Below are 16,809 nucleotides of genomic sequence, written 5' to 3'. Positions count from 1 at the left end.
CAATAACTTCCTGTTAATCGATTAGTGACAGTAAAATCATAAAATTTTCAGGAAATGAAAATAATTGCGCGCGCATTATTTTTGGGCCCAGATGCCCGCTGTTAATTTACATGAAAATTTTGCTCACAATTTGCCACGGGACTCTGTGAACGGTGTTTATACTTTAACTGATTTAACCTTCTTTTTTAAAAGTTGAATTACATTTTTATTATTTACATTCTACGAGTATTTGTGTCCAAGAAAAAGTAATATTTTTCCAAAATGTCTGCCAACACTTCTCGTGTAAGTACAAACAGTAATTGCTAAATTTTAGAAAATAATAACATCCATTAAAAACTTTTAGAGGTTATGAGTTGATCATTGATTAAAATTATTAAAAATCAGAAACGAGTTTGATAACTTTGAGAAAACGTTTCTTTTCGTATGCTGAAAATTTTATAAAAGTTTCAGAGGTTGCAGAAAGCCTTGCGAAGTTAAAAACGCAATTTAGGTTATGAAACTTTTTAACTTTTAAACGTTTCAAAATTAAAAGTTACAAATAAAAATTAAGGTTTGATCACGAATGACTAAAATTTCAAGAGTTTTAACAATGCAAAAAGTTTTGTAACTTTGACAATAATTAAAAGATTTATAAAGAAATGCTTTCTGATGATTTGAAGAAACTTGAAGTTTTTTATGATTAGCTGCTTGACAACGCCCTTAAGATGCTTTTATTGAACTCTCTGAAAAAAGTCAATTCTAGAAGAAAATTTCTAGAAACTTTTAATATTCATGTTCATTGTAACTTTTCACTTGAAAATTCTAAATCTTAATTGACTTTATGAATAATTAAGTCACATTTATAAGAATTTAATTTAATATAGTAATTATAAGTTTCTCATATACTTTAAAATTTTGAATTCATAAATTCTTTTTATTTTGGAAATTGCTTTCTATTTTCAATTCATAAAATTGGAAACAACATCGAAATATATAAAAATTTTATATTCAAAAGTTCCACTTGTATTCGATTATAAGTTGAATAAATTTTATACATTTTTAATAACAATTTTACTATTTTAGAAGAAGCAAATTTATTTAAAATTTCCAGGAAATGTTCCTGTACAAATTTATTAATTGTGGTAAAAATTTTAGAACTTTTTGTAAATGTTAAAAATTAAACATCAAAATAATTAAAATAATTAAAACTTTAATAAAAATTCCACTATTTCGGTGAAATTTATTCAAAGTTATTCAAAACTTTTAGGAAATGTTCCATTATAAATTCATCAATTGTAGTAAAATTTTCAAAATTCCTTCCAACAATAAAACACAGGGTTCCTACAGAATCTGGAAATCATGGAAATGGTATGGGATTTTTAAAAGGCTTCTGGAAATCAGGGAAAAGGCCTGGAATTTTTAAAAGTTTCTAAATTTTTCATGTTTTTCATTTTTTTTCTTGAATAGAAATTCAATTAAAAATTTTAAGATATAATATATATTATACGACGTAAAATTCCGCTGGAATTTCCTAAAAATTTGACCTGCAAATTATGGAAAAGGTATAGAATTTTAAGTTCGGATTTCTGCAGGAACCCTGATGATGTATTTTAAGAAATTCGGTTTTTCGATATTTTGATAATTTTTAATAAATTTTGATTTTTTACGAAAGAGTGGAGACTATTAAATAAGTAAAGTATTTTTCAAGAGCCCAAAAATAATGAAGCAAAATGCAGTAAATAAGAAGAGAAAATGTTGAATTTTAAGAAATTCGGTTTTTTGAATTTTTGATAATTTTCTATAATTTTAGATTTTTTACCAAAGAGTCGAGACTATGAAATAAGTAAAGTATTTTCCAAAAGCACAAAAATAATGAAGCTGAATCCCATAAAAGAGAAAAAAAAATGTTGAATTTTAAGAAATTCGGGTTTTTGAATTTTTGATAATTTTCCATAATTTTAGATTTTTTACCAAAGGGTGGAGACTATTAAATAAGTAAAGTATTTTCCAAAAGCACAAAAATAATGAAGCTGAATCCCATAAAAGAGAAGAAAAAATTTTGAATTTTAAGAAATTCGGGTTTTTGAATTTTTGATAATTTTCCATAATTTTAGATTTTTTACCAAAGGGTGGAGACTATTAAATAAGTAAAGTGTTTTTGAAGAGCACAAAAATAATGAAGCTAAATGCCATAAAAAAGGAGAAAAAATTTTGAATTTTAAGAAATTCAGTTTTTTGAATTTTTGATAATTTTTAATAATTTTTGATTTTTTACCAAAGGGTGGAGACTATTAAATAAGTAAAGTGTTTTTGAAGAGCACAAAAATAATGAAGCTAAATGCCATAAAAAAAGAGAAAAAATGTTGAATTTTAAGAAATTCGGTTTTTTGAATTTTTGATAATTTTTTTTATATTTTGATTTTTTACCAAAGGGTGGAGACCATTAAATAAGTAAAGTGTTTTTCAAGAGCACAAAAATAGTGGAGCTAAATGCCATAAAAGAGAAGGAAAAATGTTGAATTTAAAAAAAATCGGGTTTTTGAATTTTTTATAATTTTTGATAATTTAAAATTTTTTACCAAAGGGTGGAGACTATTAAATAAGTAAAGTGTTTTGAAGAGCCCAAAAATAATGAAGCTAAATGCTGTAAAAGATAAGAATAAATGTTCAGGGTTCCTACAGAATCTGGAAATCGTGAAAATTATGGAAATGGTATGGGATTTTTAAAAGGCTTCTGGAAATCAGGGAAATCATGGAATAGGCTTGGAATTTTTAAAAGTTTCTAAATTTTTTCTGTTTTCCATTTTTTCTCTTGAATATAATCATGAAAAAGGTATGGAATTTTAGGTTCGGATTTCTGTATGAACCCTGAAAACACTAATGCTTTAATATGGTGAGTTCTAATTAATTTTTTTGAATTATTTCCAGAATTCGGAACTGTTAGGAAGTCCAGTGCAGAAATACCAGAAGGAGCTGGAGGATTCCTTGCTCTCTGGATTATTGAACGCAGTGGAAATATTCATGGAAGAAGAGGAAAGAATTCCAAAAGACGACGAAGAAGACGAAAAAGAAGATTTCATGAACAGCACAAAATTCAAGGACCTAATAAATTTTTTCTTAAGCGTGAAAAAGGATTTCGACATTCTCAGTCCAGAATACTCGACTCTTCTTCATTTTGTCGTGAAGCACGGCGACAACGAAAGTTTCGTGTCGCTACTGAAGGAGAACTTGGATGTAAATTCCTTCAATTCGAAAGGAACGACTTTGATGCATATCGTCGCGATGAATGGCACTTGTGAAATGATGCAAGCACTTCTCGATCGCGGTGCAAATATTAACACTCGCACTGTCTCGCTGCACGAGGAGAGTTTCGAGGAGAACAATAATTTAAGCAATAGCGAAGGTTACACGCCAATTCATTGCGCTGCTCTCGCTGGGAATGTGAAGATGTTGGAGTTGCTGCTGAAGAAGGGCGCCAATGTGAATGTTATGTCTTATTATGGAACGCCTCTTCATTTTGCTTGCGGTGAAATTAATGGTAATATGGAGAACGATTATTTACTGAAGAAAAAGTCATTCTCGTTGAATGAGAAAATTATCCTGGGCGAGGAGCGGACGAAAACTGTCGAATTTCTCCTGAAGCATGGCGCTGATAGTGAATTGATAGATTCGAATAAAAAAACTGCTTTGCAACGAGCTTGTTTTAATGGTAAATTGAGAATCATTAGTGTTCTTCTCAATCACATTGCACCGGTTTAAAAACATGTGCTTTCTTCACTGTGGGTGAAGAAAACATTCACGTTCGTCTCTTTGTTTGGCAAATTAACATTTTAAAAACGTTTAATGTTCTAAAAATGTTTCTTGAACATTAAACGTTTCTAAAATGTTAATTTAACAGACATGAGAATTTTTAGAAACTTATTTTGCCCACTGGGTTCTCCTTTAAAATGTAATATTCGAATATTCAAAAATATTCTAATATATTATTAGAAACGTATTATTTTTGCTTCCTCTTGAAAGCGCGTCACATTAATTTATTAATATATTTTAAAGAATATAACCTTGTACTTACTTTATTTATTTTATATATTCCGTATATATTTTTGAAACTTTATGATTACTTCCTACGTACAGTATTAGAATTTTTCCAATTATAAAAATTATAACAAATCTCGATTTTAATAATTTTAAAATTAACGCAATACTTAGCGATTAAGAATTCTGTAAAATATATAAATTTTAAGGATTTAAATAAATTATAATTGTTTTAAATATAATTGTAAATAATTATTACTTTATCAGGTTTGCCACAAAAATTGAATTTCGTTCTTTCCTGACTTTTCCCTAATTAACTATTTTCAAAAGAATTTAAATTATTAAAATTTTTCAAAAATCTAAGTTCTTTAAAATTTGTAATTAAATTCATTCAAAAATGAAATTTTATAAAATTAAAATTAAAATCTTTTGAAATGCGTTTATTTATAAAAATTGTAAACTTAACTCGTTGAAAATTTAATTAATTTTGAAACTTTTAAAGTTAAAATTATTCATTAAATAATTTCTAAGTAATATAATTTTATGATAGTTTTTCAAGAATTAAGTTATTTAAGAAGAAATTATTGTCGGAAATAGAAAAAAATTGAAATTTTCTTACGAATTCGAAAAATTTAATTTTTTTCAGTACTTTTAATAAAAATCCCTGACTTTTCCCTCAAAGTTAATTAAAAAATAAATTTGTACGTTTAGAAAAATTACAGATTCATTGGAATTAAGCAAATGTTTATTAAAAAAAAGTGAGTTATTTATGGATTTTAGGAAAGATGTTCATACGAGGACTTTACGACAAATATTGCCGAATTTATTAACAAAAAATTCGTTCCTTTATCTGATAAGAATTTGTAACGAGAAATTATAATCTAAAATCAAATAATAAAAGTTTTAAATTTCTTTATTATCAACGAGAAAAAAAATTCGAAATGCAAAGAAATAGTAAACTAATTGACGTAAATTACTTACTTGACTTTGTTGGTCAACAAAAGTAAAATTCCATTTTTTAAATTTGTAAGTAATATTTTTTTTTTTGGTAATTTTGCAAAAAAAAATACTTTTTCATTATAATGATAATATAAAAAATTTTTAAAGAAAAATTACAAAAATGAAGATTTTGGTAAAACTTTAAGTTGAACTTGAACTTTTTAACTTCAAGTTGAAATTATAGTAAAACAAACTTTTTTTTAAAATTATAGCCTTTGCAAGAACGTTTGTCAAAAAAAAAAAAAAAAAATTCTATAAGGTCTGTAAAAATATACACATGATAAGAAAAATTTTGAAATAGGCTTTAAAAAAGAAAAAAAACAATGTTCATCCGGAGTGCATAAAAGCGAATGTGTTTTGCGTACAGAGTCACTTTAATAGAAATAACTCGTTAAGTAAATGATCATTGAAAAAATGTTGAGATTTTTAATTATTCTTTCGCTAACTTGCGTCTTTCATGTAAGTTTTTAAAATTTCCATATATTCAACACACAAAATTAAGAGGAAATAAAAAATCCAAATTCTTTTTACGAAATAATTTTAAGTTAAAATATTTATTTAAAAAACAAATTCTAATTTTTTATAGTAATGTAATTAATTAAATTCATTTACTAGATTTTTTATTTTATTCTATTTTTTAAACTAGATTTTTAATTTCCAAACTATACAAATTTTAAAATATCAAAGATTTAAAAATAAATCTTATTTTATCTATGAAAAATTCGAACTTGAAAATTCTTTGAAAATTGTATAAAAAAAAATGTTCTTTTTATAATGAATTTTTTTTGAAAATAGGCTAAAGCTGATCCACTTGATGATTTATTGTCAATCGTGAATAAAGAGGTGCCAAGGATATTAGAAAATCACGACGAATTTTCGAATTCGATAATAAGTGCTATTTATGATTTACGAGACTTTTCTTCAGATATCATATTTTCTGGCCCATGGAATTCTACGCTTTATTTAAGTAATGTAAGAATTTCATAATTTCTATTTTAAAAACTGGAAAAGTTTAAATGAGACATTAAAATTTTTAATTTATTTTTTTCATGGAAAAAATTAATTCTTTTTAATTTGATTTAACATCTTTCTATTTTAATAGGTTTTAAGTGAAACAGCAAGAACTATCAAAGGAAAAGAATGCATTACTCGTAGGCAAGCAGAATGGAAGGCGAAAATTCCGTCTATTAATTCTGAGCTTTACAAGTGTGTTTATGATTTTATAAAAATGGGAGACGAGCTTCGAAAAAAAATGCAAAATGAATACGAGGTATAGTAAAACTATTTCAAACGATTATAATCTACAATATCAAATATTGAAAAAAAAACTAAATTTTTATTGGATTATTGGAGAAAAATTGAAAAATTATTTTAAATTGTTTAAATTTTATTGCAGAGAGGATTGAAGATAAAAGCGGCTCTTCTTGATCTTCAAAGAAGCTGTTCTGGCATTAATTCTGTACCGAATACAATGTGCGTTAATCGTGCAATTGTAGTGCTTAGCGATTCGTTTAAAACTATAATTGAAAGAATGCGATTTTTAGTTATTGATGGAAAAACATTAATAGCAAAAGTATTAGGCGCAGCTATGAACTGTAATGCTAGACTATTGGATAAAGTGTTTATAATGACAACTGATTTTCAAGAAACGTTGCGAAAGTGTCTCGTCCTTGAAAATTAAGAACACTAAATCTTTTCTGTAAAATATATTAAATAAAGAATAAATTATTTATTACACTCAAAGTCACTCTCACTTATTTTTATACCGCAAATTTTTTTTATACAAAAATCTAGAATATTATTTTCAAATTTAAACTTGAAAGTTTAGTTTAAATTAAAAAATTAAAATTTTGTTTAAAATTAAAACTTTTAAATTAAAATTTTGGTTTAAAATTAAAACTTTCAGATTAAAATTTTGTTTAAAATTAAAATTCTTTAAATTTAGAATTCCATTTTTATTTTATTATATTACATTTTTTTTGGTTTATTTTTAAAATAAATTTTAGTTAAAAATTGCAATTTTTTAAAAATTATTTACTTTTTGTCACTCTTAGTGATAAAAAATGTAACAAGTAAACCTTATAATTTTTTAAATATTAATTTATCGTTTTTGCAGAAAAATTGCAATAAAGAATAGTGCCTACCTTTTAATGACGATAATTAGCTGTAAAGATTATTTTGTTTTATAGGACCTTTATTTCTCATTGTCTTCTTCGGAGATAAATTATATCTAGTTGTTTATTAGAAAATTATAACTGAGAATAAAAGCCGAAATTTTAATCATTGTCTTTTAGTTCAAGATAATATCAAGTGACATAGAGAATGGGTCTCTTTATAATTCATTTTTTGATTACTCTCTGTTTTTTTCAAGTAAGTTTTTGAATAGTTTTTAACTATTAAAAATTATTTTTTAGCAAAAAAAGTCCATTGCAGAAAAAAGTATTTCAAGGATTTTAAATTTTTATGTGAAATTAACTTAATGATTTAAAAAAACATTTATTTTTTTTATTTTATTTAAAAATTCTTCTTTGTGAAACTGTTCTGATTTTTATTTTACAATTTATTTTTTTATTAATTCTTTTATCAAAGATTGTTTATTATAATTAATAAACAGGTTCAAGGCGATTCCATTGCAAACTTTGAAGCAAGTGTTAATGAAGCTAGTAAAAAATTTACAAAATATGACGACGAATTTTTTGGTTCTATTGTATTGTCCTTAAGCAAATTAAGAGAAATAACATCTGAAATTATGTTTCGTGGATGGAATTCCACTTGCACTCTAAAAAACGTAAATAAATAATATTAATAATAATAATAATTATAATAATAACATTTAAAAATTACTTAATTGTATTTTTATTTCTATTTTAATTTACAATTTTTTTTTACTAAAACTAAAAATCTAATTTCAAAATTCATTATTATTTAGGTATTGAGTAGAAATATAAAAGGTACTGAACAGAAAGAATGTGTTGAATTAAACAAATCACAGTGGACCGAAAAATTACAAGAGTTCAATTCAGAAATTTATAGATGTTTGTTTGATTATAGAGAAATGGGAGAACCTATTAGACAAAAATTCCATAACGCTAAAAAGGTAAAAATTAATTTTTCAAAAAAATTAAGAAATCGATTTTATAGTTTGTTATACTTCTGAAAAAAATTAAGAAAGTATTTTTTTTTTTGACAGGAAGCTTTTGAAATTCAACAAGAATTAAGTGAGGTGAAAAAGAATTGTTCTAATAGTGAATTTGAAAAGTCAGAAAGTCAATGTATTTCTGATAGAGTGCAAAATCTTAAAATTTCTTTTGAAAATCTATTGAAAGACGTGACGCTCTACAATGCTGAAGCTGACACCTTTCAACCAAAAGTTTACCTTCAATCATTAATTTGTAATGCAAAACTATTGGACAATATTTATGACTTATCAAATCAATTTAAGGAGAAATTTAAAAATTGCGTATGAAAAATATGATTTAAATTATATCAATTCTCATTAATATTGAAATTCTATTTTAACCATCTGTTGAATTATTTTGATAATTAATAGGAATTTTTTTTATTTTTGAAGTTATTAAACGTACATTATTTTTTATTTAAATAAAAATTAAATTATTATTAATATTAATATTATTGTTATTATTATTATTATTAATTAAATATTTTTGTAAGACATAAATTATATTAATAATAAAAGATGTTTATTTCTTTGTTTGGCCTAAAATGGACAAATTTAAATTATTATTATATCATTATTATTTTTATTATTCATATTTTTATTATTACCGTTATTATTATTATTATTTTATTATTATTATTGAAAAATATAAACAAAATGTCAATATATATTACAGAAGTAATTTTTTTCGACTTGTTAGAAAATAAAATAATTATCATTTCGCAATTAAATGAACAAATTTTTAGAGAAATAAATCTTACTTAGCTTAATGTCCTTCGAGTTAAATAAATGTATTTTTTATTCTTTACACATTCATTTTTCAAGGTTCTTATAATCGGGTTTTTTTATTCACTAATCAATTATTGTTTTCATGGAAAATTTATGACGACAAAGGCTTTTAAATAAAACTCGTTAGCTTGTCCATTAATTTTTAGTCTCCTTTAAACCTCGAATTAAAAAAAAAAATTAACAATATGAGACTTGCAGACTTTTGTATTTTCTTCACCCTCTGCCTCTTTCAGGTGAGCTTGTAAATTTTTATTTAAATTTTTTTTTTTAATTTTATCAATACATTATTTAGTTATTTCAACAAATTAATTTTATTTTATTTAATCTTACCTAAATGTAAGTATGAAAATCTTATTTTTGAAGTTGTGTTCTATAATTATTTATAACAATCGCAAATATTATAGTTGATTCAAAATTTATTAAACTGAATCAAATGTTTATTTAAAACAAATAAATATTTATTATTAAAGTTAAACAAACATTATTAGAAGTATATTAAGATATTATTTTGTTTCGATTTATTATGAAATCCAAATTATTTGAAGAAACCTGAAACTGTTATAAAAAATTAGAGTAATTTGATTCAAACATAATTTTTCCTTAAGTGCTATAATTAAATTTAGAAAAATTAAAAACTATTTTTCATTATCAGGTGAAAAGCGATTTAATAACTGACTTCGGTAAGACAGTGAACGAGGCAGTCAAGAAAGTTGTCAATAATGAACAAGAATTTGCGGATTCTGTTATTCAAATGTTGAGCAATTTAAAGGACTTGTCAATGGACATGAATTCGAAAGCTCTACAAGCAACTCTCGACCAAGCGAACGTAATTTTAAATTCAATTTAAATATTTTACTTTTAAGTAAAGAAACAATAATAATTTTTTTTCCTTTTTTATTAGAAACAAAAATAATCATTTCTTTCCCTTTTTTATTAGTTTGTTACTGAGAAAGCAAAAATTGATCAAACTGCTTGCATTAATTCGAAGAAAGACGAATTCGGTGAAAAAATTGTAAAAATGTCTTTTGATCTCGACTCATGTGTACAAGAACCAAGAAAAATTGGAAATGAAATTCGGGAAAAATTACAAACAGCACATGAGGTAAGTTTTTAATGAATTATGCGCATAAGCAATGGTTTTTTAAACTCCAAACAAAAAATCTAAAAATTAAATATTAAATTTTATTAAATATTTTATTAAATAATAATTTATCAAATTATTATTAATATTTAATTTAATTAATAATTTATTAAATTTCTATTAAATAATAATTAATTAATATAAAATAAATTAATAATTTTATTAAATTTAATTAAATATTAAATTTTCCACAGAAAACTTTGAAGATGCAAGAGGATATGAAGGAAATTAGTACCAGTTGTTCTAGTAAAATTACAAAATTAGATGAATGCATTTCTCAAAAAATAAGTGATGCACAAAAAGATTTGAATAATTTACTGGAGGCAGTGCAGATAGACAGTATTGCAGGCGAAACCATAAAATCGAAAATCTTAAGTGAATCATTAAAATGCAGTGCAAAAGTATCGAGTGAAATGTTTCAAATTGCCAACGAATTTCAGGGATTTTTCAAAAATTGTATCGCATAAATAATTTATTTTGTGTAAAAGAAATCAGAGATTCGGGAGAAATAAATTTATTTTATAAATTATAAATTTTATTTAATTTTGAATAAACGACAATATTTTTGAATGTCTTTTCTTATTTCTCTATTTATTCCACGCATTTACTGTATTAAAATAATTACTATTTATTATAAAAATAGTAATGTTAATAATAGAAAAATTAATAAATAAACATTTTTATTCATATGTTCGAATTTATAATTTTTATTACATTTCTAAAAAAGTCAACAGGAATGTTACATATTTATTTTCTGGGATATAAAAAATTTTCTATGTTTAAATATTGAATTTTTTAAAAATATACTTCTTCAATTTTTGTTATAAAATATATTAAGTTCACTTCGTCCAATAGAATTATGACAAATCTTTTAAGCACTTATAACTAAAAAAAAAAAACTGTAAATAATACAGAAAATTTTTTTAATAATAAAAACGAGAATTACCATTTTAAAAATATAATCTTTATTACACTTGATAAATTACAGAAAAAACGTTACAATTAAGACAAAAATCTAAATTTAGAAAATGAAAAAACTTAAATCACTTTTGCATACATGCTGCAAGTTCATGATTGAATCAATTGCACAATATTCAAATAAAGTCGCTGATCCAATTTACAAAATTTCAAAAAGAAAAATACAAAATCAAAAATTAATCTCATTATTCTAAGGATTGAAAAAAAAGATTTCTCTTTCTTCCTTAAAAATGTTTAAAGGAAGAAAATGTTTCGATAATAAAATTATAACACTTATTTGTCCCATATTCCAAGTTCCTTCATTTTTGTCTGGAAATACTTCTCCAGAGAATTTGCACATTTAAAATAATCAGTCTCTTTGCTATTGTAAAATCGACAATTTGTAAAGATTCTCGTCATATCAGCGATAAAGAGTCTGCGACTTACGTAATAACCGTCCTTTAAACGATCGGACATTGTTTTCAGATCCATTGGATATTTAATGTGATCATAATAATCGGGAACGTATTCCTTGTCTACTGGTTTTAAAAATGGCCACGCGGTATTTTGTTTTTTTACGCTGTTTAACACTTCCTTGAGACTCGTGTATAGAGAATTTTTCACGTCCAAACATGCCTCGACTGGCTCTTGACCCTGAACTGTTTTGGCGACTTTTCTCGTTCTCGTTTGCCCGTAACCCTTCCAACCAGTCTCGCAGATTCCTGCAAAGTTTTTTTTTATTTCAAAAATTATTTAACTAATAAGTTCACTTTTATTAAACGTAATCTTGCAGTGACCCTAAAAACCCCCGAGTAATAAGTTCCAAGCAAATTCGTTAGGTTTTTAATATATTCGTCCGACATATTGGATCCGCCATTTTGAATTTTTTAAATCTGACTTCAAATTCGTAATCAGCGACCCCAAAAACCCCCGAGTAACAAGTTTCAAGCAAATTCGTTAGGTTTTTAATATTTTCGTCCGCCATATTGGATCCGCCATTTTGAATTTTTAAAATACTTACTAGACTTGCTGTAAGATTACGTGCTGTCTGGGATGATAAGAAATTAAAGGACTTATTTTTCAAACTACATTAAGTAGATTTCTCTAGAGTTTTTACTGATAAATATTTTTTTGATGACTAATTGCGAATCTCCAATTAAATTTTAAAAATCGGAAACTTAGATTTCTTTTTCCTACTAGCATTAGATGGCCAACGTCTTCCAAGGGTTTTTGTATGAAACAAAATTAGCTTTGGCAAATGTTACTTCATACAGAAACCCTTGGAAGACATCCGTTTTTAACCTTAATGACCAACGTCTTCCAAGGGTTTTTGTATGAAACAACATTAGCCAAAGCTAATGTTGTTTCATACAAAAACCCTTGGAAGACGTTGGTCATCTGAGGCAAGTAATTAGATACGTACCAGGAATTGCTTCAACTGGAATTCCCCGAACGCCCTCCTTGAAGCAAGTCAAGCCAGGATGAACCTTCTGAATCTCCTGATGTTTCTGCTGAATGAGCTTCTTGATGATTTCCTTCTGCTTTCGGATCACCGCCAAAAATTCAGTGTAAACAATCTTAGGATTCAGCTCGCAGTGCATGAGGGTCGCCTCCTCATAGTCCTTGATATAGCCCTGATAGACAAGTCTCGGGAGTTTGAGACTGAACCCCTGCTTCTTGAAATAACCAATAGCGTACTTATCCGCAAACGTCAAGAAATGGAGAATATTATTCTTGATATGATAGTCCTTCAACATGTTCATCAAGTGAGTTCCATAGCCCTTGACCTGCAAATGACTGGTCACGGCACAAAAAACTATTTCCGTAAAGCCCTGGGTGGGAAACATTCTGAAGCAAATACCACCGATTGGTCTTCCATTCTTGATGAGAGCCAGAGTCTTGTGCTTCGGGTCGAAGACAAACTGGGAGATGTAGTCCTTCGGCATTTTTGTCAGTTGTTGACAGAAGACGTTGTGGAGACCGATTAGCCAGAGCATGGTTTGCTTGGAGACGGGCTGCGTCAAACTGTTCCCGATCACATGGAACTCTATTAGTTTGATGCTTTCCTCCATTTTCGGGGTTTCGTCGCGTGGGACGTTTGTGGAGAAGAACGCATCAGGACCGCACATGTAGTTTGGATCGTCGATCCTGGCGACGATTTCCGCTATGACGTCGCTTGTCAGGTCCTCGAATGGCTCTTCGTTTCGCTTCTTTTTGGCGTCGACTCGCATCTCCTTTTTGTCCAGTGGTCTCTTTAGGGAGCCACTCTCGGTGGTGTTGTACAATCTGTCGAATTCGTTGCGCGAACGCTCGGCTTCTTCGGCGGTCTGTAGGTGAGGAGGCGGTGCTTGCTTGAACTCCGGACTCCAGATCGGCGAGGTTTCCGAGTAGAGCTCCTCCTCGAGTTGCGACAGGAATCTGGGGAAATGGGTGAAGACGAAAACGCGTTTCTCAGGGGACATGCGATCGCGTTCGCTGTGGCACTTCTCCATCAGTTGTCGGCAGACGGACTTGAAAACGGCGCGGAGGAGAGTTCGGCCGAAGACTCGGGTTGTGTCGTAATGGGGCAGTGAGTCGCAAAAAGCTGGGACTTGGCAGAAGACTAACCAGCGGGTGTAGTTGATCTTGTAGGCCGCAGCATCGTCCGCGGAGATTGTATTTCGCAAAATCGTCGGGGTCTCGAAATTCCAGTGGTTCAAGCAGTGTAGGAACATCTTCGCCAGGTCGTGCATCACTTGCCACTCCTGCAGGGACAAGTGTCCGAATTTGTAGATAACAAAGTTCGACACTCCTTTCTCGATGCAAGTTTTCTCAAATGGCGGTTGTCCCAGCGGACCCTCAATGGTCGGCTTACTTCTGGAGAGAATCGCCTTTCGCAGAAGTTTGCAGAGGTAATAGTAGATTTTCTTCGTGTCCGGGTCCTTCTCACTGTGCATACTTAGGAAAATATTGTCCACGTCGACAACCATTCCTAGGAGTTTGTTAATGTCCTCATCGTTCTCACGCATTAAGTGCGATACGTGCTTCTCAAGAACGTGATTGCAGGTGCGACATGGATCGTTATAGTTGGTGACGGTCACTAACGATGCATCCGGTTTTGGAGACTTGACGATCTGTTGATTGACGCGCCAGCCGATGCATTTGCAGCCTTCCTCTTGGCAGGCGCAGTAATTGGCCAGCTTGATCAGTTTCTTCATTTTCGGCCAGGAAAATACCTGTTGTTTGCGTTGTTGAATTCGACGCTGGTTACTTTGTCGACTCGCTTGCTGTTCGCCGACTCGTGAGGTGTTTGAATCGGGAGTGGCATTCGGGGGCATTTGAGACACGAGCGATGCCTGCTCTCTGGTGTCCTCGGACATTTTTAATGTCACGCTTAAACAGACATTGATATGTTTTTCTCAAACCTCAAAGTCAATTTGTCGAAAGAATTTCTTTAATTTAATCATGCAACTTTTTATAGATATTTTAGCTTACTTATGTTAATAAGTAAGCTAAAAAATTAACTTAACTGTACTTTCATGATATTCAATCTCTTGTGAGAAAATTAACAGTCAGTTATTACACTAGATTTTTATAAGCAAAGCTAATGAACTAATTATCATATATTTACCATAAAAATGACTAACGATTAGTTGTGAAAGTCAAAATTAATTATTTTGTAAAAATAAACAGTGTAATTTATCAATCAGCAATTAGATGTATCTTAAGAAATCTCTTTGAAAATGGCGATCAGTACTTTGACGCCTTCCGTTGATATGAATTTGGACATTATCAATTGTTATTACTTTTGCGGAAAATAGTGTTTTAGACCTTTATAAATATTGAAGTGTTTTTTTTTCTGTTTTAATAAATTTAGCCTGATGAGGTTGGCAAATCTTAGCCAACGAAACGTCGCTTTACTGACGATACACATTGGATTTTTTTATTCAATTTTCTACTTTCCCATGATCATTTATTTAATAATATCAACTAAATTATGGAAGGATTTAACTCTTCTCAGTTATCGTTTGCAATATTATTTTATATTTTATAATGATTAGGCAATAATTATTAATAAAATACAATATAGAAAAGTAAATGAAGAAAATTATAAAATATAAATAAACAATGATATAAATTTTCATTAAAAAGATTAGATTCTATTAAAAATTAATAATATTATCTATTTTAAATATTCTCTGAACATTTTTAATATAACAAATAACAAATTTTAAAAAACGTTTAAATTAAATACATTTATTACAGAAATTAATTAGTAATTTTCTTCATTTATTTTTTATTAATTCGTTCATTTATTTATTTTTATTAATAATTCTTAATCTTTTGGTAAAATACCACTTGCTTAAGTGTTATGTGGAGTGTTTTCTCGTGTAAGGTTCAATTGCTTTTAGAATTCCTATCAACTCATTTATAAATAAAATGTTAAAAATTTAATAATTGAATGAAAATAAAAAGATGAAATAAAATTAACACTTTTCTAAGTAAATATATAAAATACTTACGTGTTTGTCTGCAACGGAAAAGTTCTCGATATACGAGTTATTGATCTTTTCTATGAATGGACATTTTTCAAACCATCTTTTTAGATAGAAAAACCTAAAAGAAAAATATTAAAATATTAAAACTTAGAAAAACTTTCATTTTATTTTGTATTTCTAAATAAACAATAAATATTACAAAAGCCGATTCGTGAAAATAGTATTTTTTATTTTGAAAATTTCTACATACCTAACTTAACAAATTAAAATAAATGCGAATTTTAAATAAATATTAAATAATTTTTTTACAAGTGAGTTTGTAAACATAAATAATTTTAACATTTTGCAATTGTTCTCTTTCTGTAAATTTTATACTTAATTAGTATTTTATTAACATTGTATTAGTTCCTTTGCCCTTAAGATAAACATAAAAAAAATTGATTATGTACAAATAAAATAAACAAATAAAATTTAATTCTACTCCATTCTTTCATATTCGAAATAAAAAATATATATATAAAGTGCAATATAAGCATTTTTCAAAAAAAATCTTTGCAAACTCTTTGAATTTTGTACTTAAAAAAATGATCGAAAGTTAAAAATTTTATGATTAAAAAACTTTTTTTAGGTAAAAGCTCAAAAGTAAAACTTTTTTAAAATAGAAAAATTTAAATTGATTAAAATTGAATTTATTAAAATAAATACTTTCTTCTCTTTTATTAATTACTAAAAATCTAAATAAATAAATTCCTAAAATCCCCTGATTTTCTACTTTGAAATAATGGAAATAAACAAAAATTTACATTTGTTTCAGTGTAAACAAAAATAAATTAATAACACTCCTTAACTTATTTAGAAAAATTATAGTTTCATAAAGAATGTTTTCACAAAATTTTCATTGACTATAAGAAAAAGAAGAATATTATTGTTATAAAAAAAATAGGAAACATTAATAAAAACAAAAACAAAAATAAAGAGAAAAATGACAGAAAATATTAAATTTTTGCCGAAAATATAAAACTAGGTTAGGAATATTGATTTGGCATAGGATTTTTTGAAAAAAAACAATGCTAAGATAGTATTTGAAGTAAAAATAAAATGTACTTGCCTTTTGTTAGAATGAAAAAAAATGAAAATTGTTCAATTTACAATTTTAAAATTCAGCTAATTTCAAAACAAACTTAAAAAACAGCATTTGACACATGATATTGACTTATTGACTGCGTCTAATGCTGTCTGCTATCTCTATCTGC

The 16,809-nt window shown here is 27.1% G+C and overlaps 4 protein-coding genes across 6 annotated transcripts; 3 read left to right on the top strand and 1 right to left on the bottom strand.

The window, feature by feature from the left end:
* Nucleotides 1-64: 64 nt before the first annotated feature.
* On the top strand, nucleotides 65-4,054 carry LOC122500924 (putative ankyrin repeat protein RF_0381). Its single transcript, XM_043610091.1, has 2 exons — nucleotides 65-282; nucleotides 2,908-4,054. The coding sequence occupies exons 1-2, from the start codon at nucleotides 262-264 to the stop codon at nucleotides 3,736-3,738; spliced, it is 852 nt and encodes a 283-aa protein (XP_043466026.1). The 5' UTR covers nucleotides 65-261; the 3' UTR covers nucleotides 3,739-4,054.
* Nucleotides 4,055-5,367: 1,313 nt separating this feature from the next.
* LOC122500923 lies at nucleotides 5,368-6,756 on the top strand. Its single transcript, XM_043610090.1, has 4 exons — nucleotides 5,368-5,472; nucleotides 5,809-5,985; nucleotides 6,116-6,283; nucleotides 6,410-6,756. Exons 1-4 carry the CDS (start codon nucleotides 5,413-5,415, stop codon nucleotides 6,692-6,694), a joined length of 690 nt encoding a protein of 229 aa, XP_043466025.1. The 5' UTR covers nucleotides 5,368-5,412; the 3' UTR covers nucleotides 6,695-6,756.
* A 490-nt stretch (nucleotides 6,757-7,246) lies between these two features.
* LOC122500922 lies at nucleotides 7,247-10,691 on the top strand. Of its 3 annotated transcripts, none has more exons than XM_043610087.1 (4): nucleotides 7,247-7,383; nucleotides 7,628-7,801; nucleotides 7,943-8,110; nucleotides 8,204-8,554. In XM_043610087.1, the coding sequence occupies exons 1-4, from the start codon at nucleotides 7,336-7,338 to the stop codon at nucleotides 8,477-8,479; spliced, it is 666 nt and encodes a 221-aa protein (XP_043466022.1). In that variant the 5' UTR covers nucleotides 7,247-7,335; the 3' UTR covers nucleotides 8,480-8,554. The 3 variants fall into 3 exon arrangements, with proteins under 3 accessions (XP_043466022.1, XP_043466024.1, XP_043466023.1); XM_043610089.1 differs by lacking the exons at nucleotides 7,628-7,801; nucleotides 7,943-8,110; nucleotides 8,204-8,554 and adding exons at nucleotides 9,633-9,806; nucleotides 9,918-10,082; nucleotides 10,316-10,691 and having other exon boundaries at nucleotides 7,276-7,383; XM_043610088.1 differs by lacking the exons at nucleotides 7,247-7,383; nucleotides 7,628-7,801; nucleotides 7,943-8,110; nucleotides 8,204-8,554 and adding exons at nucleotides 9,084-9,213; nucleotides 9,633-9,806; nucleotides 9,918-10,082; nucleotides 10,316-10,691.
* Nucleotides 10,692-11,066: 375 nt separating this feature from the next.
* LOC122500921 (histone acetyltransferase KAT2A) lies at nucleotides 11,067-16,772 on the bottom strand. Its single transcript, XM_043610086.1, has 4 exons — nucleotides 16,665-16,772; nucleotides 15,581-15,674; nucleotides 12,502-14,450; nucleotides 11,067-11,800 (listed from the first exon to the last, which is right to left on the bottom strand). The coding sequence occupies exons 3-4, from the start codon at nucleotides 14,435-14,437 to the stop codon at nucleotides 11,373-11,375; spliced, it is 2,364 nt and encodes a 787-aa protein (XP_043466021.1). The 5' UTR covers nucleotides 14,438-14,450; nucleotides 15,581-15,674; nucleotides 16,665-16,772; the 3' UTR covers nucleotides 11,067-11,372.
* Between the last annotated feature and the right edge of the window lie 37 nt (nucleotides 16,773-16,809).

Source organism: Leptopilina heterotoma, unplaced genomic scaffold (assembly GCF_015476425.1).
Source record: "Leptopilina heterotoma isolate Lh14 unplaced genomic scaffold, ASM1547642v1 Lhet_191, whole genome shotgun sequence".
Classification (NCBI taxonomy): domain Eukaryota; kingdom Metazoa; phylum Arthropoda; class Insecta; order Hymenoptera; family Figitidae; genus Leptopilina; species Leptopilina heterotoma.
This window is presented reverse-complemented; position numbering and strand designations above follow the sequence as displayed.